General features: G+C 43.6%; 1 protein-coding gene across 1 annotated transcript in view; it reads left to right on the plus strand.

The window, feature by feature from the left end:
• The window catches only part of LOC147724585 (fibrocystin-L-like), a 505,554-nt gene that overhangs the window by 67,102 nt on the left and 411,098 nt on the right, over window positions 1–27,354 (plus strand). The window contains exons 15-16 of the mRNA XM_086918064.1: window positions 3,009–3,100; window positions 22,989–23,148. Of these exons, the coding sequence (XP_086774190.1) occupies window positions 3,009–3,100; window positions 22,989–23,148 (252 nt within the window). The remainder of the gene's footprint in view (window positions 1–3,008; window positions 3,101–22,988; window positions 23,149–27,354) is intronic.

Below are 27,354 nucleotides of genomic sequence, written 5' to 3' on the forward strand. Positions count from 1 at the left end.
CATGAGATGGCCCTAGGGGGTGGTCCCAGGGACATTAAAGACTCCAGAGGGTCCCTTGGCCCCCCTTCTTTAGAGTACATGGGCCAGACTGGGAGGGGGGGCCACATGCCCCCCTCTCATTATTATATATATGGCCCTGGTGTGGTGGTAGACTCTGGGTCCCTTTCATGCCTGGGAGGGGGTCCACGTGGTCTCCTTCTTTTTTCTCATAAAGGCTGTGGTGGTGGTGGTCCCCAGGGCCAAGAAAGGCAAGGGAAGGTATCCTCTCACTACCCCCTCTCCCCTTAAAATAAAAATAGGCCCACAGGACCAGTCCCATCCGGGGTAATTCTTCAAAGAAGTATGGAACCCCTAAGGCCAATTTTGTCCCGGGGACCTTATCCCCCAATGCCAGGACTTTATTTATCTTTTTTTTTAAAGGGGGAGGGGGCCATGTGGTCCCCCTCCTCAAGCCTAATTCGCTAGACCTTCATCTTTTTAAAAAAATGGAGAGGAGGCCTGTGTTCCCTCCCCCTTCCTGGACCGCTATTGCCCCAGGGACTCCCTCCCCGGGGCATGGCCAGATCATTGGGGACTGCAGTGGGAGCCTCAAGGCCCCCACTCCCTGCCAGCTCTCCTCCTCCTGCAGGATCTGGTATTGATTTTGGATAGAGGGAGCTGCTAACATGGTGCCCAGGGCCATTTAGGGCTACTGGAGGGGGGCCACAACTCTTTTCATCCCGTTTGCGCTGGGCAAATGGTGGTCCCAGGGGCCTGGGGGTCCACAATGGACAGCAAAACACACAAGATGATGGACGGAATGTTGCACAATGGCAAAACATTCACCCCCAGTCACAGATCTGGGTTTAATCCATCGTTATTTTGTTCACCAAGCCACCCCAGTTCAGGCATGGCCATATGCAAATCAGTCTTTAACCTGTACCTCATGGTAACAGTCCAGCCCGAACTGCCAAGCCATGTCTTCCCTGGACCGGAATCAAGCATCCTTGACCAGTTTCTGGCTATCAGCCGTCTTCAGCCAGGATAGCTTGACTCCAGTGGCCCAGTGAGCACGGGACCCACATCCGGCCATACCCTTCCCACATAGGGTGAACAGCATAACACACAAGATGATGGACGGAATGTTGCACAATGGCAAAACATTCACGCCTAGTAACAGATCTGGGTTTAATCCATCGTTATTTTGCTCACCAAGCCATCCCAGTTCAGACATCGCCATATGCAAATCAGTCTTGACCCTGTGCCTCATGGGAACAGTCCAGCCTGAACTGCCAAGTCATGTCCTCCCTGGACCGGACTCAAACATCCTAGGACCGGTTTCTGGCTATCAGCCGTCTTCAGCCAGGATAGCTTTACTCCAGTGTCGTAGTGAGCACGGGACCCACGTCTGGGCATACCCTTCCCACATAGGGTATCTTAATATGTATTATTATTAAAAGCATGTTTTGTATTTCCAAAACTGGACATCATACAACCACTCTCCCAGTTTAAAGAGTCTAACATATAGACATTTGCATGCTTATCATGGAAAATTCTAACCAGGCCAGTTTTCTGTGGGAACTTGATCCTCCTCGAACTTTTCAATTCTTGCATCTCCTGCTCTTGTAAAAGACGATTTAAAGTCTTTTACAATTGAATTCCAGACCCAAGGGAGTACTTAACCCCTTAACTGCTGCCGACGGCCAACGGTCGTCACGAGCACTACCTCCCCAGTGCTGCGCACAACCGTTGGCCATCGGGCCAGCATTCGTTCTTCGAACGTTCAGCACTGGGCGCTGAACGTTCGAAGCTCTGATGAGGTTAAGGTGAGGGACAAAGAGCCCTCACTAATCCATCCTATTACCCAAGTGACCTTCGCACCTGAATAGGGCACCATTTACTTCTGCGATACCGACAACGGGGGTTCCAAGAGTTTAAAAGGCCGAGGAGGATCAAGTTCCCTTGCAATTTGCAACCAGTATTTTTTTGACCAATAACACATTTTAAGAACCAACTTATGTAATGATAGGTCAGCTTTTAAAATTACATATCATCGTGATTCGAAATCCAGCCTACCATGTGAATTATTATTGAGGAATGTTGTAAATTGCAACTCACTACGATTGCATGCAATCACAGTGACAGGGCTTGCTTGAGTCAGCAGACCACCATGTCTGTGATTGCCTTTCAAACGTAAACCTATTTTTTACATCCAGCCAGAAAGCTGGGCGGCATTAGGAAAGAAAGGGCAATTTCTTTTGTTAGAGAGATTGCAGCGATCTTATAAACCACTGCCTACTCTTAATTAAAACCCCCTTGGCTTTTGCGCATGGGTTACCATCCCAATATGGGGGTCGGTAACTTATCAATGGTTTACCACCGCTATTTAGGTCCAACTACTACAAGCCCCTTTTAAATATTGATTTCTTATCCGTTTCTGAACCCATTTTACGAATAGTTAAAAAGTTATCACTTTCCTAAGTGTGTATAGTACATTGCTAACACCAGTTTTTTGGTCTCAAACTCAGGATCGGAGCAAATGTGATCAAAAACGTGCTTTGTACATCTGACATGTTGTCATTAAGGAAAGCTTTTAACAATATTGGCCATGTGTTTATTTGCGAGACACTCCCTCGACACACAGCTCACCAAGCAATTTTATGAGACTGAAAACAAAAATGTAATAGACTGATGAGAAAAAGATAATTTAAATTCTGTTGAAATTCCCGAGAGACTTCTGCATGTTCTTGTCAGTGACAATAGATTTGGAATTAATACTGTTTTTTTTCTTTCCGATGCCTGAGACGTGCATGATGATTTGATAGTAAATTAATCTTTCCACCCCGGTTTATCTCTTTCCTTGTGATATATCTTTTCTGGACAAACCCCAGAAAACATCAAAAATGGCAAATGCTTCAAAAAAATCTTTTATAAGTCAAGTATTCATTTAAAAATACTTGATAAATGTGGTTGAAACTGCACTGCTGTGGTGAATTAGACTAACAATGTCCTTGTTTCGCTGTTATCAGGTCAGGATTGCCTATGGGAATAGCGCCGCCAATGAATTTTATAACTCTAACACACAGAAGTCTGCTGTTTTGTCACTTCAAAAAGGGAAAGGGTAAGTTGTAATTTTAATGACATTTATTACATTTCTTTCTCAGGCTATGCACTTTACAACAGCAAAACAGTAGAATAGAGTAACAAATGATTTAAAAAAGTCAAAAACGATACGGAAAAGAAAGAATAAAATATATTACAAGGTATTAAGGATACAAATTGTAGAGATCAAGACAGTTGGGATTTAATTTGCAACAGGTATATGTGTTCATATTTAGCAGTTTGTTCAAACTGGTAAAAAGTAATACAACATTTAGACTGGATTATGCGGCTGATGGGAAGGATTCGTTGTCTAGGTAACTAGTTATGCAGAGTTTTGTCTGTACAACTGGGCTACTTTGAAATCAGAGACTGTCAGAAACATATGCGCGAACCTGTCTTTTTTGTTCCTTTCAGAGAAAATGTAAGACAACATATTATTTCGGAACAAATAAACTGTCACAGGAAAAGAGAACGTATATTTATGAGACACTGTTAAAAGAAGTGGCTGCAAAGGTGAAATAGGTTAAATGAACTGTATTATTTCCATGGCTGTACGATATTTTGCTTACTGAAAATAACTTTGAGAGACGAGTTGGCCTAACGGCTAGGACGGTCGACCTCGAATCTGGGCAACTGGGTTTGAGTCTTGGCAATGATGCTGAACATCCTGTGATTCTGGGCAAATCACTTAATCTCCCCGTGGCTAACAAAAATGAATTTGTCCTCATGTAACGCAACTGTGAGGCAAGATGGCGTCTGCTAGTCAGACGTATGTGTGAGAGGCTCCGTTTGGGCATACTGGCGTTTTCACTTACCTGAGGTCTGTTAAAGTCTTCAGCGGCAGTTTTGGGGCATTCGCGGATCCTGCGTGGTGCTGGCTTTTGGCAGCCCCCCAATGCCATTAGGGGGGCTGTAGTTGGCAAGGAACAATAATCCGTCATTCGCGGGGTTTCCAGTGCGGCTCTCAGCGGTGTGAGGCAACAAGCGCCGCGGAGCTGCAGTGGGCGGAGCACGCTGGGGAGCTGCGGTGTTTGGCTGCACTCGTCGATGCTTTCCGCTGGGTTTTCTCTCTGCACAGAGCGAGGAGCGTGAATCATACAAAACCCGTATTTCAACGCCCTAGGGCAAAAAGAAATTACCACATGCACCTTTTTGTTCTATGGCCAAAGCGGCAAGTCTGAGGCAAGTACGAGACTCTGGAGCACTGTAGGTCAGCTAACTGCTTTATTAATCAACTACTGTTCTGATTATTTTTACACTGCTCCTACACTGTGAAGAACTGATTTCTGGGACTTGTGTGCTGTGGAACGAACATTCTAGTTGGTAGTTTGCTTAATTAATTAAGTAGCCCCTTTTTTTTCAAAGCTAGAGGAGGGAGAACATTTTCAAATTTGCCTTTTAACGCCTGGAGCAAGAAGAAAATTGCGTTATTTTTCAATTATTGCCTTGACTGTTCCTACATTGCTTCTACATTGCTTCTACGTTGTGAAACTCGCTGTTTGAGTTTTGTGTGCCGCAGAGAGAACTTCTGGAAGCCCCTTTAAGCGGTTTATATAGTTAAGTAAATCCTTGGGATAAGACCACTTGGTTCGCTTTAATTAATTGGGCTATGGGTCCAAAAACAGCCCATGGTGGGAAAACTAGAGCTATTGGCGAGAGCCAGGTGGGAATTCGCGCTGCCCTTGCTGAAAAGCTAACACAAACTAGTAGCAATAAGGAGGACAGTTGCAAGGATTCTGGGGTAGATAAATCGGCTACCCCCAAGATTCCACAAATGTTTCAAACTCCCTCAGGGAGAAAGGCCATGAGTTCCATAGCAAGACCTACTGATTCTGACCCCGCCGATATCGACGGGGATACTGCACTGGTGGAAGCACTTGAACAGCTCGTAGTTTCTCCATTTTCTCCAGTTTTTCTACAGCACTCCTTAACGGTACCATCACAAGCTCTGGCTGGGCATGATGAGCATGTAGTGAGTGAACATAGTGTGGCCAATGCAACTTGTGCTATCGGGGAAGAACCTATTGACCCTGTGAGCAGCAAAGACATAGAATTTTACTCTCTCTCGGAGCAATCAGATGGAACAGATCCCAATGGTGATCTGGAAGATGAGGCAGATTTGTCAATGTTCGATGAGACTACAGAGGAGACTACACCTATTTTGAAGGCTAGTCAACAGAGTGATAATAATCTGCGTGAGTTGGGTGGCGAAAATGATACCATCAGGCAACAGGGGACTGCTGAGGTCTCTGACTGGGCTTTGTCGGCGGCCGATCGTATGTCTGGTAGCCTGGACCTGTCTGAGCAGGCTAGTGGCGGTCTAGGAGCCACTAGCCAAGTCTCGCTTGAGGAGATCTTTACGGTTAGAAGCCAGGACTGGGCATTTAAAAACCCACAACGCCTGCCGGAAGCTCCAGAACACTGTTTGACGTCTAGCAAAGTCATGTAATTATTTCACAGATAGAATGGTAGAAGCTGAGGGCCATATTTCTACATTAGAAGATCAAGTGGCAAATCACAAGGTAGAAATTGCAGACATCAAGGCACACAAGGAAGATGTATGTGTAAAGCTGGAGAATCAACTACACCGTAATATTATGCGTATTCTGGGGATCCCCGAAGGCATTGAGGGGCAGGACATTCGCAAATTCGTAGTGGAACTTTTTGAAGAGGCATTTCCGGAGGTTAAAGACTGGAACTGGGCCCAGGAAGTTCTACGGGCGCATCGATTCCCATTTCGCCAGCGACCAGTTAGGACTGGGCAAGCTGGTCAACACCCACGTTCTATATTGATCTCACTAAATAACTTTCGAGCAAGACAAACACTTTATGACTTGGCTAGACCTGAGAAAAAAAGATCTGGGAAAGGGACTGAATTTTTTGTACGCCCTGATTACTGCCACTCCACTGTAGAGAATCGCTGGCGGTCACACCAACTAATAGCACTATTCCAATCTAAGGGCGTACAGGTTTTTCTTTTGCAGCCAGCTACTTTGAAAATGGTACATAAAGGGCTGAATCGATTTTTTACTTCTGAGGCCTCAGCTAAGGAATATCTTAATTCTTTGAGTTGATGAGTTGATGAAACCGTGCATTGACTATTCATAATTTGATTCCATATGAGTATCTATATAGGAACATGCACATAGATCAACTGCTAATCATTGTTTGCTCTTTTGTCTTTTTTTATTTTTTAGAGATATGTCAATTTGATACGGGACTGTCCAAGCATCTGAGATTCTCTCACACTTATCTAAAGGGCGATAGGCCCTATTGCCTTGGTTGTTTGGGAGGGTCACTCTGGGGGGTTGTGTGGGGAGGGAGGGGGTCTTTGGGTGGGGGGTAGTGTAGTGGGGGTAAGATTTGGGGTAAGGGTGTAAAGGGAAAAATGTCAGTTCATAGCATATGTTGTAGGGCTGTAGGACCAAGCTCATTCAGTGTTTCATGTATTAATGGCCCGTGCCAATTTATGGTTCAATTAAGGGACTAGTAATAGTCTACGCTTATGTTCATTTAACGTGTGTGGATTGAACAATGCTCTTAAGCATAGATGAGTGATGCGGGAAGTTCGACTAATCAATCCGAATATTATATGCCTTCAGGAAACCCACGTGCCATGGGGAAATCTGAAGATATTGAGTGAACTGGGCTATACACTATTTGTCGCATCAAGGCAGGTTACTATGAATCGGGGGGTTGTAATTCTGGGTCGTCAAACGATAGCCACTATGAGGAAAATTAAAGCTGATAGTTTAGGACGCTGGGCAATTGCGGAGTGTATCATCGGGGGTTACAGGTACAGTATGTACTGTATATGGCTCGAATCTGGATGAAGCTGAGATTCATCAATTTCTAAATGTTGAGCTGGCACTGTGGGGCACACCCTTACTATTACTTGGGGATTTTAATATACATGGTGAGCCCTATATTTGGGATCCTCAATGTACTGGATATATCGGCCGTAAGCCTCATGTTTTTAGAGCATTGCGGCAATTATTGCTTCCACACGGCCTAGTTGATGGGTGGCCATTGGTTAACCGGGTGACCCCGGGTATACTTTTTTTTCTTCCCCCCCCCCATAAAAAGTTTGTTCGGTTAGATTATATTTTTTTGCCTAGTTCACTCATGTGCGGCGCCCGTATGCAGGTAATGCCACAGATTACTTCGGATCATGGCCCTGTTGTAATAGATATGCTTCCTTTTAAGATCCAGCGGGTACTGCGGTCATTTTCATTCAATAAGAAATTGATATCTGATGAAGAATATGTATGCCATATTCAAGTATGGGCTCAGCAGTTCCTTGATTATAATAGAGGCACAGCTTCTCTGGCGATGGTATGGGATTGTTTTAAGGCCGGATTGCGGGGTGAAACTTATAGCTATGGGTGGTCTCAACAAAGAAAACAAAAAGCTGATATGGACAAATTGCTGGCAGATTTAAAAAATGCAGAACAGGAACTCATCTTGGATTTCAGAGCACACTGAGACAGCGAATTGGCACAAATGAAGATTGCGTGCTTTATGGCAAAGATCAATGGTGTCTGGAGTCGTGATATAGCATGTCAGTATAAAATTCATCAAGCTGAGAGATATGAGTATGGTAGAGCTGTTGGGAGATGTTTAGCTCAAAGACTTCGTGGGTGACAGACATCACAGTGCATCGCGACCCTAGAGAACGACCAGGGCGGTTTTGTTGAGACGATGGATGGATGGTATACTGCAGGTTTTTCAACAGTACTTTACTGAATTGTATACCCAAGAATATTTTACCCAAGATCAGATTGATCAATTTGTGGCTAGATTTGACATATCCGTGGTGGAGCCCATTGTTAGAGAGGAGCTGGAAGCCCCAATAACGATCCTAGAGCTTGAGATCGCACTCAAGGCCCTTGCGCTTGGGAAAGCTGCCAGTCCGGATAAATTGCCTCTAGAGGTCTATCGTTTGCTATTTCCTATCATTAAAGATGATATGCTCGCCACTTTTATCGCTGCTCAAGCTGGTAACCCTCCTCCCTCATGGGATTATGTGAGCATAGTGGTATTCCTAAAGAAAGACAAGCCCCCATATCTTCCGGAGTCTTATAGACCCATTTCATTAATTAATGTTGATACCAAGATATATTCTAAAATCCTCGCTAGTCATTTAATTCAAGTTGTACCATCATTGGTGTCCCACCATCAGCATGGCTTTCTTCCAGGCAGAAGTACTGTTAACCATCTGCATTGTGTGATTGCTGTCTTGGATTATGCATCTGCATTGTCCAAAGATGTTGGCTTGGTGTTTTTAGATGCTGAAAAAGCATGTGATCGTGTGGCGTGGGCATTTTTATTGGCCATCATGGGCAAAATGGGGCTTGGACCCCAATTTTTACTTGCCTTGCAAATTATGTATAAACGACAAAGGGCCAAGATTTGCGTGATGGGGCAGGAGTCATCATTTGTTTATATTAGTCGGGGTATACGGCAGGGATGCCCATGCTCGCCGTTATTGTTTGCTATTTATATCGAGCCATTGTTGCAGATGCTAGCTACCTCTCAGCGTATACAATCAATGGCTGTGGGTGATAGCTATGTCCGTGTCTTAGCTTATGCTGATGACATTGCGGTCATCACATCTGATCCGGAACAAGCACTATGCGAAATCGAAAATATAACACAAGTGTTTGGTAGAGTGTCTGGGTATAAATTGAATATTACTAAAACCCAGGTAGTGTGTACCGCTGGGTTATGCGATAACAATCTACGCGTCACTCACAAGGCTAAATATCTTGGTATTAAAATTAGGATGTCACTCCAAGAGTTAGTCATTGTAAATTGGACTGATATATTACAATCAATTAAGCGTCAGTTGGAAAAGCTGGAGTGTCTTCATTTAACACTTGTGGGGCGAAGAAACGTTTTAAAGATGTGTATTCTACCTAGGGTACTTTTCAAAAACACTATATGGACAGTGGACCACTTTTAGCACCCTATAAGCACCAATCCAACTATTACCAATATATACATTTAAGTTGTCTTTCAGATCGTGTGCAGTATTCAGAATACTCCCTGTCCGGAGAGTATATCCCAACAGCTTTGGGAAACACAATATTTACAACAAGTTCCGAAATGCACCACTTCGACAGTCAGATTTACACCCTGTGTCGGTGAAGGAGTCTATGTTCAAAAAGAAATAGTCCAAATAAGAGAACGCTGAGTCCAAAATTGCAAGCAAGTGTTCAAGGTTCCTTTAATATTCCAATTGAAAAGCCAGCCAACGCGTTTCGTTCCCTCAAGCGGAACTTCTTCAGGGCAGTGATGGTAGTTGACGAGTGTAGAGATTTTCTGAGCCGGGATCACAAATAACCGTAAATATCTGTATCCTATGTCTGGATGTTGGTGAGTAAATGAAGTCACCAGATGTAAATTTCAGAAAGGTAGTTGCCTTGTATCTTCCAAAAGGAATGCTCCTTGTGAAAGCCTTCCTGCTGTTTTTTCTATTTTTTCTATTATTTCTTATTTTTCATTTCTTCATCATTAGTGACAGTGGGCTGTGCAGTTTATTGCTGGATAATAACCTTAAAATGTATAGAAGGTTCGGATTATTCACTGTCACTTGTTCGGATTTGTAGATCCCTAATCGACTCTGGCGAGGTAGTCACATTCAGGTAGTTACCTGTAGGGGTCCCATTCGATGTCCCCAGTCGGCGTTTCCACGGTACTCGCGCCAAATCCGCTCCGGTCAATATTACCGTACTCTGACATCAGAGCCCACTGTCACTAATGATGAAGAAATGAAAAATAAGAAATAATAGAAAAAATAGAAAAAACAGCAGGAAGGCTTTCACAAGGAGCATTCCTTTTGGAAGATACAAGGCAACTACCTTTCTGAAATTGACATCTAGTGACTTCATTTACTCACCAACATCCAGACATAGGATACAGATATTTACGGTTATTTGTGATCCCGGCTCAGACAATCTCTACACTCGTCAACTACCATCACTGCCCTGAAGAAGTTCCGCTTGAGGGAACGAAACGCGTTGGCTGGCTTTTCAATTGGAATATTAAAGGAACCTTGAACACTTGCTTGCAATTTTGGACTCAGCGTTCTCTTATTTGGACTATTTCTTTTTGAACATAGACTACTTCACCGACACAGGGTGTAAATCTGTCTACCTAGGGTACTCTATTATTTCCTGACTGTACCGCCAGAGTTGTCACGTGCACAATTAACGACGCGGCAATCTATTGCAGATAGGTTTCTATGAGGTTGGAAATCTCCCCGTCGGGCGTCTAAATTCATGACACTTCCGCTTTCAAAAGGTGGATGGGGAGTTCCAAATTTTGTTTTTTATTATTTAGCCTGCCTTCCTCAGAACATTAACATTTTGGTGACTGGGGGTGAACCACCAATATTTGAAAGTCTTAATATCTATTCAATGTTATTGGGATGCCAATCTCTACAAGTGCTGCTACGTTTTCTCGAGCCAAGCTACTATAAAAGAACCAGATTTAAGACTGTAGTAGCAGCATTTAAAGGCTGGCGGTGGGTACAAAAAATAATTTCTCTTAATCGTATTAATTTCTATACCCCTTGTGTTTCAACAGAATTATTCCCCTCTATATTTTGGCATAATAAGATGAGGACATGGGCCGATAAAGGCATTGTTCATTTAGGGAGTATGTATGATGCTGGCACTATGGTTTCATTTGAAGATTTAATAGAAAAATATGCGGTTCCCCAGAATGATTTTTTAAAATATCTACAGCTACGGGACTTTATTTCTAAACATCAAAGTATTCTACCTATAGGCATTAACAACTTTCTTGAAGTCTTGAATAAACCCACCAAGATTGGGATTTTATATAATAGTTTGCTGAGCACGCATCGCAACGATATTGATGTACAAGAGGGGAAATGGAGTACTAGACTTGGCATTCCTGACCTGCTTGTTCAAGAATCAATCAATATCGCTGCTAAAATCATTTTGACTGCCAATTTACGCTCTCAACATTACAAAACTTTATTTAATCTATATCACACACCGGCCAAGATGATGAAGTGGAGCAATATCCATAATGGGAAATGCTATAGGTGTCAAACCGATATGGCGGATATTGTGCACATATTTTTTGAAGCGTATTGAACCCTTTTTTTGTATCTATTGCACAATTTCTATCAAATATTTAAAATTGTAATGTGTTGATATCTAGAGAGATGATGATGCTTGAATTATGTAAAGATATGGATATCTTGCCATTGTATTATGAAAATCGATATTTTTTTATGGCTATGTCAGTTGCCCGATTCTGCATTGCCTCTATGTGGTTGAAACCCGATGCGCCTTCATATGAGATGTGGCGGGCAAAGTTTTATAATGTGTTCTATTCAGAATATAATCTATTTCGTATTAAATCATTGAAAAAAAAACAACTGCGGATCAAAATTTGGCAGCCTATGATTGATCACTTAGAAAGTTTAGACTAATTTGTAGATTCATTCCTCACTCATTCTCTATTGGGCTTGTATATGCCATAACAGCTTGCTCTCATGGTGTTCTATTATATTTGTAGCATGTTAGCTAACAGCCTGATGTCTTTATGTGTTTGTATTTGTTTTGATTATGCTATAAACTGAATGATAATGAAAAAATAAAAATAAAAAAATGTAACGCAACTGGTGCTAGGTAAAGTCCACTGATAATGCTGGGTCAAGTTTGCGCTATATAAAACTTTGTAAAAATTTTTTTAAAAACAACTTCTGGCCAGTATGAAAAGAGCATAACGGGCCCAGAAGTGTGACTACAACTTTGGAATGATACAAGGGCCTGTAGCGGACATGTGAGAGAAAAGAGTGGTGGAAGGCAATGAGTCGAGTTGCTGAGTGATATACGGTTATGGCATTTTTTAAATATATGAATTCAGTGTTACACTGCCTCCAATAGTGAATTCCTGGTGGTCAAACGTTTAGCACACTGGCTTCAGCGGTTTGTGGGCAAATGGGCCTGATTACGAGTAAGGCGGACTCATGGTGATTGTCCAGCCGCCACCACACTGTGGGTTGGCCCACAGTATTATGAGTGTGGCGGTTGGACCACCACAAGACTGCCGGCTCTGCCTCAATCAAAGATAACAGGGGCAGCAATATGCTGGTACTGCCTCTGCAGCACTGATGAGCATATTACAAGCTGTCTGTCCACTGCACCTTCCGTGAAAAAGGAAGGGGAAGGAAACTAATGCGGGTGGGGGGGCACAACCTGTGCCACCCTGGTCCTTTACTTTGCCTTGTGCTTTTCATTTCTCACCTTTATCAGATCTTTATCAGACCTTGATCTGCCTTTATTTTTCCTCTTTCTGTTCACTGCTGAGCTTTACTTTGCCTATTTCTGCTTGTTTCTCACTTTATTCTGCATCTTTCTGCTCATTTCTGCTGCTTGGCGCTGACCTTAATTTTGCCTCTTTCTGCTCTTTTCTAAACTCTGTTTTCTGCTTGTTGCTGACCTTTATTATGTCTCTTTATGGTACCTTCTGACCTTTATTCTTCCACTTTTTACACGTTTCTAACTTTTATCATGCTTGTTTCTGCTCATTGTTGATCTTCATTCTGCCTCTTTCTACTTGTTTCTCACCTTTATCTTGCCTCCTTCTGCTCATTGCTGACCTATTTTTTGCCTCTTTCTGCTCATTTCTGACCTTTTCTCTGTCTCTTACTGTGCATTTCAGACCTCTATTTTCTTCTGCTATTTTCTGACTTTTATTCAGCCTTTTTATACTTGGTCTTACTTACTTTTGGCCCTTTCTGCTCGTCGCTCACCATTATTTTGCCTCTTTCCGCTTATCTCTCACCTTTATTTTGCCTCTTTCTGCTCGTATTGATCTTTCTTCTGCCTCTTTCTGCTTGTTTCTCACCTGTATTCTACCTCCCGCTGCTCTTTTCTGACCTCAAGGCCCCCATGCTCCCTGCAAGGAGCCAGTATTGCTGCTGCACGGAGGGAGCTAAAGAAAGGCAACTCCCTCCGTGCAGGAACCATCATTTTGTTTCTTTCCATGCCTGCTGTTAGCGGGCATCAAAACAGACAACATCTTTGCATCCAGCAAGCAAGAGCATTTTGTTAGCTCTCGCTTGCTGGAAGAGGAGAGTTGGCTGGAGCTGTCAAAACTCCCATCAAGCCACAGCAAACAGCTATGTTTCAGGGATGGGAATCCTGGGACATAACAGAAGCCAGCCGTGGGGGGTGGTGTTGCCCAGAGCCATTATTGCCTCCAGGATGGGGGCCAGCCAGCCCCCATCCTTCTGTGAACATGGGCTGGCCTTGGGAAGGTGGTGGTCCCCTTGTGGTATATGGCCTGGGAGTGGGACCGCTTGGCACTCTCCACTTTTAAAATGGCATTTTAGCCCCGGGGAGGTGGTGGTCCCCAGGGGAGGTCCCCAAGCTCCCACATTACTATATTGCTTGCCTTGGGGTAGTTGTGGTTCCCAGGGCCTGGGGGCCACAAGTTACCTGATTTCATTACAGTTAAACTGCCCCTGCCGGGTAGGTGGCAGTCTCTGAGGCTTGGAGGGGGGCGTGTACCCCGTAACACTAAGAAAAGCCCCAAGGTGATATTGGCCACCAGGACTTAAAACAACCTCAGGAAGGGACCCTCTGTGCCCCGCTCCTTTTTAAAATATTGAGCGCCTCCAGGACCTGGCCCATCCAGGGTCTAAATGTTAGAGAAGCACAGGAGACTTTTTTTTCAGTGGGAGCCCTGAATCCAGCATGACTCCTTTTGGAAAATAAAAACAAAAGTGTTTTTTTGCCCCAGGTGGGGTCCCCAAGAGGCCTAGTAGGTCAGGGTACTCCTGCCCTGCCTCATCTCTCTTTTTTTAAAGTTTTTAGGGAGACTCGGATGAAACCAAGCCCCAAGATGGATGCCAACACATCCAGGCTGAAGTGCTGGGAGCCAATCACATTTCAGCATGGGTACGGTCGGATCCTCAGAGGATCTGCATCCCGATATAAACAAAATTCACAGGATGTTTAAGCCTCCCGCCAGACTCAAACTTGGTTCCCAGGATGCTTGTTTCCGGTCCAAGGTAGACCTGGCTTGGCTGTTCCAGCTGGACTGTTCCCATGAGGTACAGGGTCAAGACTGATTTGCCTATAGCTGGGTCTGAACTAAGGGTAGAGAAGTGAGATAAAAAACAATGATAAATTCAACCCAGATCTGTGAATGGGGGTGAGTGTCTGAAATGTTTCAGTCCTCTGTCCATCTTCTCGTTGTGTTTGCTAAGTCAGCGGTCCTAGCCATTAAGCGACACAATTTCTCTTATAACCGCACATGTTATACTACTCATGACATGGTCAGTGATATCACTGATGACATCCCCCATTTCATCTCAAATTACATAACTTATGGCATCATCCAGTGAGTGTGTTTTGATAGTGTTTCTGAGACCTACACATATATACTAAGCAACTGCATAAGTTAAAATATTATTCTTTTTGGAATACTAATGAATGATATTGACTTTAACATATGTCATCTGTGTGTCTGTCTTTATCGGTGTGGAAGTGGGTGTCTATGTGGCTGTATTGTTATTTGAGTAGGTATGTGAGTGGCTGTATGAGTAAATAAGTGGATGTGTGAGAAGCTATATGGGTGAGTGAGTGACTGTGTGAGGGGCTGTTTTGGTGAGTGAAGCGGTGTGTGAATGGCTGTAAGGGTGGGTGTGGCTATGTGAATGGCTGTATAGGTGGCTGAGTGTGTGTGTATGCGTGAGTGGGTGTATCTGTAACTCAACGGCTATGTGAGTGGTTCAATGGGTAAATGAGTGGGTGTATGAGTGGTTCTATGAGTGGCTCAGAGCTGCATAAATGTCTATATGGGTTTGTGACTGGGTATGTAAGTGGGTGTATGGATAAGGTACAGTTTCACTTCACTTAGGCATACACAGTCCTGCAAGGTGTCAAAATGGAGTGAAACATGCATAGAAAGTTTCGATATGCATCTTAATAACATACATATATATCATATGGGTCAGTCTGAACTGTCATATTTTGGTGGCTCAGATAAGAATCAGATTCCAGGCCTTTTGGTCCCCCAATGACCCAGGAGAAGTTCCCATCATTATTCAAAACACTCACGAGTTGGAGCTTTTGCACTTCAGCTCAAGAGTGCAAGGACAACTATAGGTTGTTAATAAGCTGCATTTTATGTGGCCTGAAGTGATATAAGAAGGACTTCGGCACATGAGATTGATGCTTTATTCACAATATTTTATTCACAATGATTGTTGTTGACCTCTGTAGTGTTTTGTTATTAATAATGAATGCCTTTGAATGTCAATGGGTTTAATGGTAAATTCGTAATATGGAGGTATTATTTTATATAGGGGGTTGACCTCTTTTTTCAGTTCAAAATAATTTTATTAGGATATAAGGAGGTGTCAATACATAGAAAAAAATAAAAACATGTTGTCAAGAGTAAATAAAGCAAAGTACAATTGTAGGATTGAGTCATAACAATGAAAAGGCAAGTATGAGAATTACAAGGCTATCAGATAAATAACACAATGATGGGTAATGTTCATGCTGGGGATGGTAAAAAGAAAAAATGATTGTCAAGAAGGTAAAGGAATGAGAAGGCATTTAAGGGGGTTTAGAAACCTCTTGTTGAAGAGGGGGTAGGTGAAAGGAGCGTTTTGCATAGACATCTAGATATAAAGTTACTGGAAGCCATAAGTCATGTCTCTTCGGGGCGAGAGATAGCGGGTGAACAAAAGCTGTGTCAAGTCTATGGTTGTGACAAACATTGTACCACCAAGCCTTAAACGTGATGTTACTAGAGTTCTTCCAATTGACTGTAATCTGTTGGAAACCAACAGCTAATAACAAGTCGATAATGCGAGTATTTGACTCAACATTATCCCAAATGGAAGACAGGCTACCCAAGAAAATGTTTTCATAGGCAAAAGGAGTCTTAGTGTGGAAGATGGTATTGATTTGATTCCAGACCTGGATCCAGAAAGCGTGTGTGGGGGGGCAAGAGAAAAGCATGTGAAATAACGTGGTCTGAGGTGCGGAGCAGGACCAGCAGGCATCTGGGGTCAAAGGGAATCTTTTATGCAGCGTAGATGGTGTGAACAGGAGCCGATTATATATAAAGAATAATGTTTGCGTGAGGGAGGCAGATCTAGAGCATTTGTGAAGTTTAGACCAGATTTTGTCCCAGAGAGAAACAGGCCATGAGAGGGCAAAATCAGATTCCCATTGCTCCTCCACTGTAGATTTCAGGCGGGGGAAGGGGTTCTATGCAAGTATTGGTAAATGGAAGATGCTGTAGGATCTGCAAGTAAAAGGGAGTGGAGTGGCAAGGTCGGAATCGGTGAGCTAGTGGAACTAGTAGGGCAGGAGAGGGAATCGTAGGCAGATGTAACCGCATTTTTGAGGATTAGAAATTTACGACCAAAAGAGGGAGGGAGAGAGAAAGTCCGACTTAAATCCGAAAAAGATCTAAAATCAGAACCAAGGAAAAGTTGGGAAACCCAAATCAAACACCGCTCCGACCAAGTCTTCCAATAAAAAGGCTTCTGATTAATAAGGACAGTATTATTGTGCCAGATAGTAGTATTGAGGAGTTCTGGAATTGAGGAAGGAGGGGCTGGGGAGGTGGATAGCAGCAGTTTCTTAGTATATTTGTGTATAGGGGTTGAAAGGTTATGGGGTTTACGAGAGAAGGACAAATATTCAGCAAAAGAGAAAGGCGATAAAAAGAGGCGTTCAAGTTCAACCCAGATCGGGGAAGGAGTGGTAGGATCCTTCAACCAAAGGGAAGCTTGTTTCAGAAGGAAAGCTTTGTGATAATCAGGGAAATTTGGAAAATTTACCCCACCTTCTGATTTGGGAAGACGTAACCTGAATAAGGACATTTGTGATTTCTTCCCGGACCACAGAAAAGAGGAAAGAATGGTGTTAATTTTCTTGAAGAATTTGGCAGGGATTGGGATAGGAATGTTGGAAATGATATAAAGGACTATTGGGGATAGCATCATTTTGATAGTATCAAGATGTCCCCACCATGAGAGGTAGAGGGGGTGCCATCTGGAGGTAAGGTCAGATAATTTTTGAGTGCATTTAGTGAGACAAAGTGAAATAGTGTCAGAGAGGGAAGGGGTAATATGCAGACCGAGATACTTAATATGGGCTGGGCTCCAAGTGAAATGGGAAGCATCAAAGTCAGGTTTGAAAGTGAATTTGGTAAGAAGAAGAATTTTGCATTTATCATTGCTCAACTTATACCCCGAAAGTTGAGAGTAAGTGTGAACTTCATCGAGGAATGCAGGGATGGAAAGCAAAGGTCTGGATATAAAAAGGAGAATGTCGTCCGCATAAGCGGCAAGTTTTACATTTGCGTGGGTGGTGAGAAAACCATGAATATTTGGGTTTTGGCGGAGTCTGGAAAGGAAAGGTTCTAAGGCTAGGTTGAAGAGGAAAGGGGAAAGGGGGCAACCTTGACGAACCCCTCTGCGCAAATCAAAAAAGGGAGAAATCAGACCATTAGCACAAACTGCTGCTCTAGGATTAGAGTAAAGGAAAGAGATGAGAGAAATGAAATGGGGGCCGAATCCAAACCATTTTAAAGCAGAGAAAAGGAAAGTCCATTCAACTCTATCGAAAGCCTTCTCGGCATCTAAAGCAATGGCCGCCAGGGGATCAGTTATGCGTGGCGATTTGGAGAGGATATTGAATACTAATCTGGTATTATCGGTGATGTAGCGACCTTTGACAAAGCCGGATTGTTCGGGGCCAAAGAGCTCTGGGAGGAAGGGATCTAATCTAATGGCAAGGGATTTGGCGTAAATTTTATAATCAATGTTAACCAATGAAATTGGCCTATAATTTTTGGAATGTTGGTTATCTTTTCCCTTCTTGGTTATGATGCATATGTGGGCATCGGAAAAGGTTCCCGAGGAGGCACCAGCAGCTGTGAAAGAATCAAGGAGGGAATGCAGCTTGGGTAATAGTAGATTCTCGAAATGTAAATAAAATTCGACTGTAAAAACGTCTGGACCTGGAGCTTTATCTTTCTTGAGGGAATGAAGTGCAGTGTGTAATTCATGAGGAGAGATGAGAGTCTCAAGATCAGATAAGTCAACAGGGAAGTTTGAGGGCGGTTGGATGGTAGCAAAAAAGGTATTAAGGGAATCAACAGAAGGGTGGGTTTCAGAGGAGTAAAGTGTGGAGTAGAAGCGAGAAAATTCCCCCAAAATATCAGCGTCTTTATGCTTAAGGACAGAATTAACATCTAATACAGCTTCAATATTCAGTTTGTTTTGCTTAACCTTCAAATAATTAGCAAGAATCTTTCCCGCCTTGTTTTTCCCACCATAGAATTTCGAACTGGACTTTAATAAATACAAAGAAGCATCCTCTGTGGATTGTTTGTTAAACTTCATCTTGGCATTAACAAGGGCAGTCAAACTCTCCTGGGAGTGAGAGGTATAAAATGCATGTTCTAAATTTTTAATCTGGAGTAAGAGATCGCTGGTGTACTTGCGGGCGGACTTTCGTTTTGCAGTTACATGGCTGATAATGAAATCCCTCGCTGCGGCCTTATATGCATCCCAAATAGTATGTTTTGCCAAAGAGGGTGTATCATTAATGTTAAAAAATTCAAGTGAAAAATCAATGAAGAAGGAGGTAAACTTGGGGTCAAGAAGGAGGGAGTTATTAAAACGCCATATCTTCGGGCCAGACGATTTAGGTAAGATGTCAATGTTAATCGTAACCGGGGCGTGATCAGACAGCAAGATGGGGCCAATATCAGCTCGGGTAAGGGATTGGGACCGATGGTGAGAGAGAAAAACATAATCGATGCGTGATTGAGATTGATGAGCTGGAGAGTAGAAGGTGCATTCTTTGGAAGTGGGGTTGCATAATCTCCAAGCGTCAATAAGTTTATGCTGGGAGATAGCATGTGAGAAAGGTTTGTGAGACTTGTTAGGGACAAAAAATGATTTGGAATGTCTGTCCAAAAAGGGATCAGGGGTAAATTGCAATCACCTGCTAGAATAAAATTGTCAGCAATGCATTCAGTGATACGAGTGGAAAAGGAAGACCAAAAGGCAGAATCTCCACCAGTGGGAGCATAAACATTGAGAAGGGAAAATGGAGTGCCTTTCGAAGAGAGTTTGACAAATAACCATCTGCCTTCGGGGTCAAATTCAGATGCCAAAACAGAATGGGAAAAAGACTTGTGTACTAACAAGGAGACACCATTTCTCTTACCATCACCGGGGGCGGAAAAAACAGTTCCCACCCAATCCCTTTTTAGTTTAACAGCTTCAAGGTCAGATAAGTGGGTTTCTTGTAAGAAGGCTATATCTACATTAAGCTTGGCTAAATGGGAAAGAATTCTTTGCCTCTTAATAGGAGAATTTAAGCCTTTAACATTCCAAGAAACAATTCGTACAGACATCAATTAAAGATAAAAAAAGAGAATATGAGAAAGATAAAGAAGTGCAACGAAGCCTTGTAAATGAGTATAAAGTGGATTGATGAAATTGTAGAGCAGGGAAAGAAGGAAAATAGGAAGAGTATGAAAATTGAGTATAAAAACATAGAGAGCAAAATTGCCATGGAAATAAAAAATAGAAAAAACTCAGTACAGAAAGGCAGTAAAGAGGAAAGGTATTGGAATAAAGAAGGGAAGTCATGGGTGAGCCAAGAAGAAGAGAAGGCATTATGAAGTGAAGAGATAAGAAAGGAGGCAGGAAATAGTAAAAAATTACAGGAGAAGAAGTGTATATTTAAGAAAGAGGAGAGAAAAGATGATGTGGAAGAGAATTGCAGAAAAAAGGCGGAAAAAGAGAGAAGCAGTTGATAAACAGTGAGAGAGTGAGATAAGGAAGTCAAAGAGAAGACCAGTAGCAACCTAAGAAAGAGCGACACCAAAATATTTAATAGAAACAAAGAAAAAATCAAGACGAGAACATGCGAAACAATAGGGAGCATGTCAACAATGGAAAAGGGAAATGCAGGGAGGTACTTACAGAGGGTGTTGGGGAATGAGTACGGTCAAAGGGCAGGACACAGAGGAGAAAAGATGGAGATGAGAGGAGGGAGGAAAGGCCAACCAACGGAGGGCAGGTATACGGGGCCACAAGACGTCCAACCGGAGAAATATGACGGAACACAGAACAATGATCTGCAAAAAAAGGAAAACAATGAGGTTAGAAACAAGCAAACGGCATAATTTCAGGCAAAAAACAAGATTAAACAGATTAAGAACAGGTAATAAACCAGTGCAGGTGATGAGCAAGAGAATTATGCAAACAACTGAGGAACCTGTGGAGTTAAAAACACAACAGCATAGATAAAACTAGGAACCATGGGCCTCATTTATGAAAGGCTTGCGCCACCGGTGCGTCACTTTTTCCCATGTTAAAAGTGACGCACCGATGGCGCAAGTCCTTCATAAATAAGACCCCATGAGTATCAAAGTAATCAGAAAATAGTGATAACGAGAGTCAAGGTGGAAATGGAGAGGAGGGGCCGGAAAACTCCATGCCAGCAGACCCACAGGAATTCAGAAAACTTCGGAGTCGAAGAGGATCCTCAAAAGTCATAGTCTTGTTATTATGAGTGACTTTGAATAAGCAAGGGTGAAAAAGACCATATCTAGCTCCAATAGAACGTAGATCTGCTCTCATGTCAAGAAATGCTTTACGACGTGAGGCAGTATCTTTGGCGTAATCCTGGGCAAAAAATAGGGTGGAACCTGACCAAGTGAGATGAGGCATAGCTTTAGCCGCTAGGAGAACCTTCAGCAAATCTGTATATTCAAGAAAGTACATTATTACACCTCTAGGCTTCATTGCAGGAGAGATATTAGAGGGAGCTCGACCAAGCCTATGTACTCGTTGAATATTAAGAGAGGTGTCCTCGGGGAGATGCAAAAGCTTGGGTAAGAAGGATTTAAAGAAGGCAATGGGATCATTCACCTCACAACCTTCCTTCAGGCCGTAGAGACGTAGGTTATTGCGTCTATTCCTGTTTTCAAGGTCCTCCACCTGCCTCTGGAGTGACGAGATCTGCGTATCCATGTGGACCACCTTGGTGGCGGCTTCCTGGAGAGATGAGACAGTCTTTTCCACCGTGGAGACCCTGGTATCCATTAGGGACCAATTATCAGTTAATGTTTGCAGCTTGGAATTTGTCTCCTCCATAAAGGGACGTAGTGCTCTTATTTCCTGAAGGAGAAGCTCTATTGAAATGGCTGATGTAGGCTTTGGGGGAGAGGGTGGGTCCTTTTTCAGCCTCTTGGAAGTAACTTTCGATCCTGACTGAGGAGGAGCATCCATGGTTAAAGACGATTCACAAATGGAGGGGTCTGCGGAAGCTTCTAAATGAGCCAACGCAGTGAAAAGCTTCGAGTTTTTAATATAATTACGTTTGGGGGTTTTGCCAGAGCACTCCGCCATAAAAACAGAGGGAGAAAGGGTCACCAGTGAGCCACAGCCAGAATTGAAATTACTAGCAGTTATTAATAAAGACCAGCAAAGTCAATAGGAGGAGGAGCCAGGATGGGATCCAAAGAGAAGCCAGAAAAAATTGGTAAACCAGCACAATGAGAATGAGGAGAATGAGCAATGCACTGGAAGCATTAAACAGGCTGACGTGGTGTAATATCTAAGATGGCTGCCAAAGTTGAGGAGGAGACAATAATCCAGGCAGCATTAAAAAAAAAAAACAAAAATGATTTCAAAAAGAAAATAGAGTCACCTGTGGAGCCTGTGTGGGTTTGTCCTTATTTCCTGAAGGAATGTGGCATTTTTAAGAATACGCCGGTATCAGGAGGCTGCACGCGTTATAGACTCACTCCTCAGACGAGCGCCGTCAGAAATGCCCAAAATGGCGGTCGCGACTAAAGCAGAGCCGCGACCGGAACAAAACGGGATCTGCAGGGCGAAGTCGAGGGAGCCTGGAGATGGCAAGTAGCTTAAATTAAGCTCGAAGAGCTCCGATGCCATCTGCTGTGCAGCATGTTTGTCGGCGAGGGCTGGAACCGCAGAAAATCTCCGGTGTGGACGGAGCTCTACCCCGGTACCACCATCCGTCCCGGGCGCTAAGCCACGCCCCCAGGGGGTTGACCTCTTGACGAATCCAATAGGCCTGTCATATATTCTAATGCGGTGACCCCTTCAAAATACAAAAGGCATGAATTGTGTCTGTGCTGAGCCTGTGGCAAAAGCTAGTCCAGTAGGCCTGCCTCATATAAAACAACACCTCATTTTGTAATGTTGCATCTGGTATACGGGGATGTATTGTGATTGTGGGGGTCATGATAAACAAAGGGGTCAAAGGTGGTGTAAGAGGTGACCAAAGTCATTCCAATCTGCCTGATGTCAATATTTGTAAATTCATGTATAGTATTTAGTAGTATGAGTGCAATACATGTACTTTTCCATTTTCAAAGAAAAAGTACTGATTGGACGACATTCATTTATTGAGTTTTGCAATTGCATGGCAGAAGATGGAGATTACAAGCCCACACTACCTAGGCCTTAGATTCCTCTGTTCGCTCATCTGAGGGAGTACAGTGCTACGCTGGGTTCTTGGATCGGAGTAATGATACAAATGTGGCCCTACTACTTATGCAGCCTGACACCCTGCATGACTAATAACCCTATTTCTTATAGCCATGAAGATATTTACAGATATTTTCTTTCCATAATGTGCTATTACCACACATAGATTTTAGCTTGCAGGCCACCAATTTCTACAATTCTTTACTCTTACTCCAAAACGTGAATTAACAGACATTCCATATGCCGACCTAATTTTTACACGTTGTCCTTGAACATGACCCAAGCAAGCACTTCGAGTGCGAATGCTGTTTTAAAACTGTGAAAGTGTAATTGCCTGTACTCTGTTTTTCAGGTACTATATGGAAATCTATCTTCAGCAGCTCTTCTATGATGCATTTGTTAATGTAGCAGCATACAGCGAGAGGTCTTCTTACACTGAAAAACAAACTATGGATGCTGTGAATGAAGTACAAGTCCTTGATTCCAGTTCTGCTACAAAACCGGAAAAACAGGTTTGTTCTTCGTAGACAGCTGCGTTTTAAAGCAATGTTTAACTTTCAGTATAAGTGCACACTAAAATACAATCCAATTCCATGTAGGGTTCATCTGCATAGGCTGCAAAATCGCATACTCTCCCTTAACTTCGTGGTCCTTCAACATTTGTGAGATACACTAAATGAGCAAAGCAAGATTGGGGGTCCCGAGCTGGACCAGTGTTCTACTATAAATATCATGATACTGTGCAGACGCTTTCACTGTTCACACTAAACGTTGCCAACTTAGAAACAATACGGGGACTTTCATGGAGCCATGTTAGTAAGAATTGCTGAGTTTTGGGTGAAACCACTTCAAAGCATTCCTGCATCATGAGCACTGTCCCCGAAATTTGACAGTTTCTTTTGCAGTGACCGCAGGCGGACTTTGAAAGTGTGACGGTGCCTCGTGGCACACTGAAATGCACTGCACGAGTGAAGCAAGCAAACTCGAACCGATGCAGTTTGCTTCTGCCTTTTAAGTCTTACTCTTTTGTTTGGGGCTTGGATCACAGATTTGTAGGGTGCTCGGCTACTGGGAGAGTGTCCCAGTGCTGAGGTAAGTAGCCATTAGGAGGATCACAACCACTGAATCCCTTGAGCAGATGGGATTTCAATTGTCTGCCGAACAACTTTGTATCCGATATATATCTGAGGGGAAGGGGGAGCTGATTCCAATGTTTAGCTGCCAGAACCGAACAGGCGGGACTGCCCCACTTCTTTCGTTTGGTGAATGGGATGGTCAACAGTCTGTGAACGCATGGATCTTTTGGGGCGGTATAGGGTCATCCTGTCATGCAGGTATTTGGGGCCTGTCTTCTAGAAAGATGAATGTGCCACCATCAAGGCTTTAGAAATCACCCTTTTCTTCACTGGAAGCCGATGCAACGGGTCAACATAGTAGGAGAACGTGGAGTGTTTGGGAAGACTAATTAGGATACGGGCGCCATGTTTTGTACCTTTTGCGGCCTCTGGATAAGGTATTCTGGGACTAAATATTGATATAGTCCAGCCTAAATCGGAGCAGTGCCTGTACCACTGTTGTCTGTGCTTCCCATGGCAGGAATCTGAGGAATTTATTTGGAATCCTTAGAATCGAGCATGTGGTTTTAACCACTGCTGAAGTCTGGGGTTTAAGGGATAACTGTGTGTCGAAAAATACCCCTAGGTTCCTGCCACCTGAGCAGGTGGAGGGTGCAGTAAAGCTTGTTTGCCAGGCCCCTGACCATCAGGGAAGGGGGTCGATACCAAACAGTAGGACCTTAGGCTTCTTCAGGGTGGCATTGGAAGAAGTTAGATGTAAGCTATTCCATCACAGCTCAAATCCAGGCCGCAACTTTGGCCTCCGGCTCGTTGTTATAGGTCAGCAGAAGGTGGGTATGAACTAAAGCAGGGCCGGACTGGGAACCAAAACCGGCCCTGGCAAAGTGCTCTGCCGGCTCCCCCGCCCCACTAGGGGGGAAGGGGGGTGGGGAGGGGGGCTCTTGTAGGTGCAGCCGAGCTCTTTGCCGGGGCCGGTTTTCGGCCGATTTTGTTACAAGGCCGATTTTGCAGCTCTGCTGCAAAAACGGCCCTGAAACTAAAAACGGCCCAGGGGCCCAAAACCAGCCTCCGTCTGTGCGGCGCACCAGGGGATTGCCCGGTGCCCGGTGCCCGCTACGGCCAGTTCGGCCCTGAACTACAGGAACCCAGTCAGCTAGAGCCTTCCCCTCCATCCCAATGTGGACGAGTTTGTGTAGCAAAATCGCATGCAAATTCATGTCAAATGCCGCTGAGAGTTCTAACAACATTCATCTAGCATTGTGGCCAGCTTCCAGCATGAATTTGATGAAGTCTTTGTTTTTCCAAGAGTGCTGTCTCAGTGTTCTGAAGGGTCCTAAATCCAAAGAGTTTCTAGAATAATGTTACCTGGATGTTAACAACTTTTAAAATAATCTTGGAGACCCCAGGGAGCAAAGAGATGTGTCTAAAATTAGAAAACATTTTATGGTCTGCATTTGATTTTTTTAAATAGAGGAATATGGTTTGCCCTTTTCCAAGAAGAGGATACTATTCTGGAATACAGGGAGGTAGTAAAGAGATCCTGGTTGGTAGGGCATAGGCTATCCCTGTAAGACGCATAACCTGGGAGGGAAAAGGATCCTTGGGGGAGCCAGGTTTACTTTTGGCAAAGGAACTTTCCAAGGCTTCGACCGTTGGAGGGATAAACTGCCACAGTTTATCCTGAGATTTGACCATTAAATGACTTACATCACTCAAGGGCTCATTATCTTGTATTTCTGCAAGGTTGTCCTGATTATTTTTAATGTTATCTTTAATTTATTTGCTCAGTTGGGTACATAAAGAGACACTTGCTTCAAGGGGGGTGCAGTGCCTTTAGGGTCCATACAATCACACGCAATTTAAAAAAAATATGTTGCGTTATATTTTGCTTTCCCAGTCACGTTAGAGTAAAAAGTGAGATGTACAAGTTTCAGATTAATGTGATAGGTGCTTAGAGATGCTTTGTTCCGGCTTTTGCTGGTTTCATTATGTTGTTTTCTTCATATACATTCCAACTTTTTACAGTGCTTTCTTTCTTCTGCTTGTTTACTCGTAAACCAGGGGGCAAATGGTTTGTATCAAAGGTTTCTACCACTGACTCCAGGGGCAGGTATAGAAGCGCCCTGCGCAAGCCAGTTATTCACTCTGACGTCATCTACAATTATGTCCCCAGTTAGTGTAAGTTCGGTGGCAACTAGTGTACCTTAAATAGTGATATCTATTTCCACCTTATTCCAGGCATGATTCTTAGATGAAGGCCCGTTCTCCTTTGACTTTTCGGAGGGGACCATGGCCAGGAAAAGGGCAATATAAAATGATCTGACCAAGGAATTCCACTGGCCTACCATTACTCTGGTGCAATAAAAACAATTTGCCTCATTTATGAGAAATGACGCATCGCGGCGTGAAAGCAGCGATGCGTCACTTCTCAGTGCGCACTCCTTGCGACATTCCTGATGCGTCATATTTACAGTATGACACATCATCTCGCAAGGAGTTACAGATACGTCAGTATTTCTGACGTATCTGTAAGGGCAAAAGTGACGCATTGCTGGAGTGTGTCACAAAAGTGACGCAACTCCAGCAATGCGTCCCTTCACATGGGGCAAGCCCCATGTGAAAGGGCCTGTGTCAGTCTTACGTCTGCTGTGAGGCAGGCGCAAGATTTTGACGCAACGGCGTCCTAAAAGTGTCGTAGTGAAATCTCATGGATTTCACTGCGTCACATCTACGACCCTTCCTTGCGTCAATACACCCCCCTTGCATTCATTATACCTGGCGCAGGTATAATGTGGCGCAGGGGTTTACAAAGTGACGCATCTACCTAGATGCGTCACTTTGTAAATATGGTGCAACAAGGCGCATTTTTTACGCCACTGGTGCGTCACAAAAAGTGACGCACCGGCAGCGGAAAAGTGACGCACAGCCTCATAAAAGAGGCCCTATATACCTACCGGAAAAAGAAAGAAAGTGCTATGGAGGGGGCAGTGGGCAGTGAGAGTAGGAGAGGCAATAAATAGTACCTCAATCTCGGGCGGGCACTACTTAACTTGAATCAAACCGTGCTGGGTCCATGCACCACATAAATGATTAATGAGGCTGCAAAGAAGAGTGGCTCTGGTGCCAACAAATGGCAAGCAATGGGTGGGATCCAAGCTCATTTTTTTTCAAAAACAAGGGCTTCAGCGAATGCTCCGGCAGGCTCAACCCTTACAACAGTATTGGATTTAAGAAACTATTCAGAAGAGTGAGTAATTAGCTCATTGTAATTCTCAAAAATAGCCACTAGAGAGCACTAATGCATTCAATTTGGATACTGAAACAAAGCCAAAGCTGCAAAAAAAGCTATAAAAAGCTCTCCTTCAAAAACAGATCCACTAACTTGCATCATAGGTCTTTGCTTAAAACGTAGCTAATAGATAAATGTCTGAATGCACAGTCTGGTACTTCAGACAGCAATGGAGGTATCACATTAAAGGGGCTGCCTTTTCTACTGGTCCACAGCAGACTTCCCAGCTTCAATTGGTCCCTGAATTTCCTCACATGGGCAGGGTGAAGAACATTGTGCATTCGTATGGCCAGCTGATTGTCTGCCAGATGGACACAGCTTCCTTTTTCTTCTAAGGAGTCTACATGGTCCTT

This window comes from Lissotriton vulgaris, chromosome 4_1 (assembly GCF_964263255.1).
Source record: "Lissotriton vulgaris chromosome 4_1, aLisVul1.2, whole genome shotgun sequence".
Lineage (NCBI taxonomy): Eukaryota > Metazoa > Chordata > Amphibia > Caudata > Salamandridae > Lissotriton > Lissotriton vulgaris.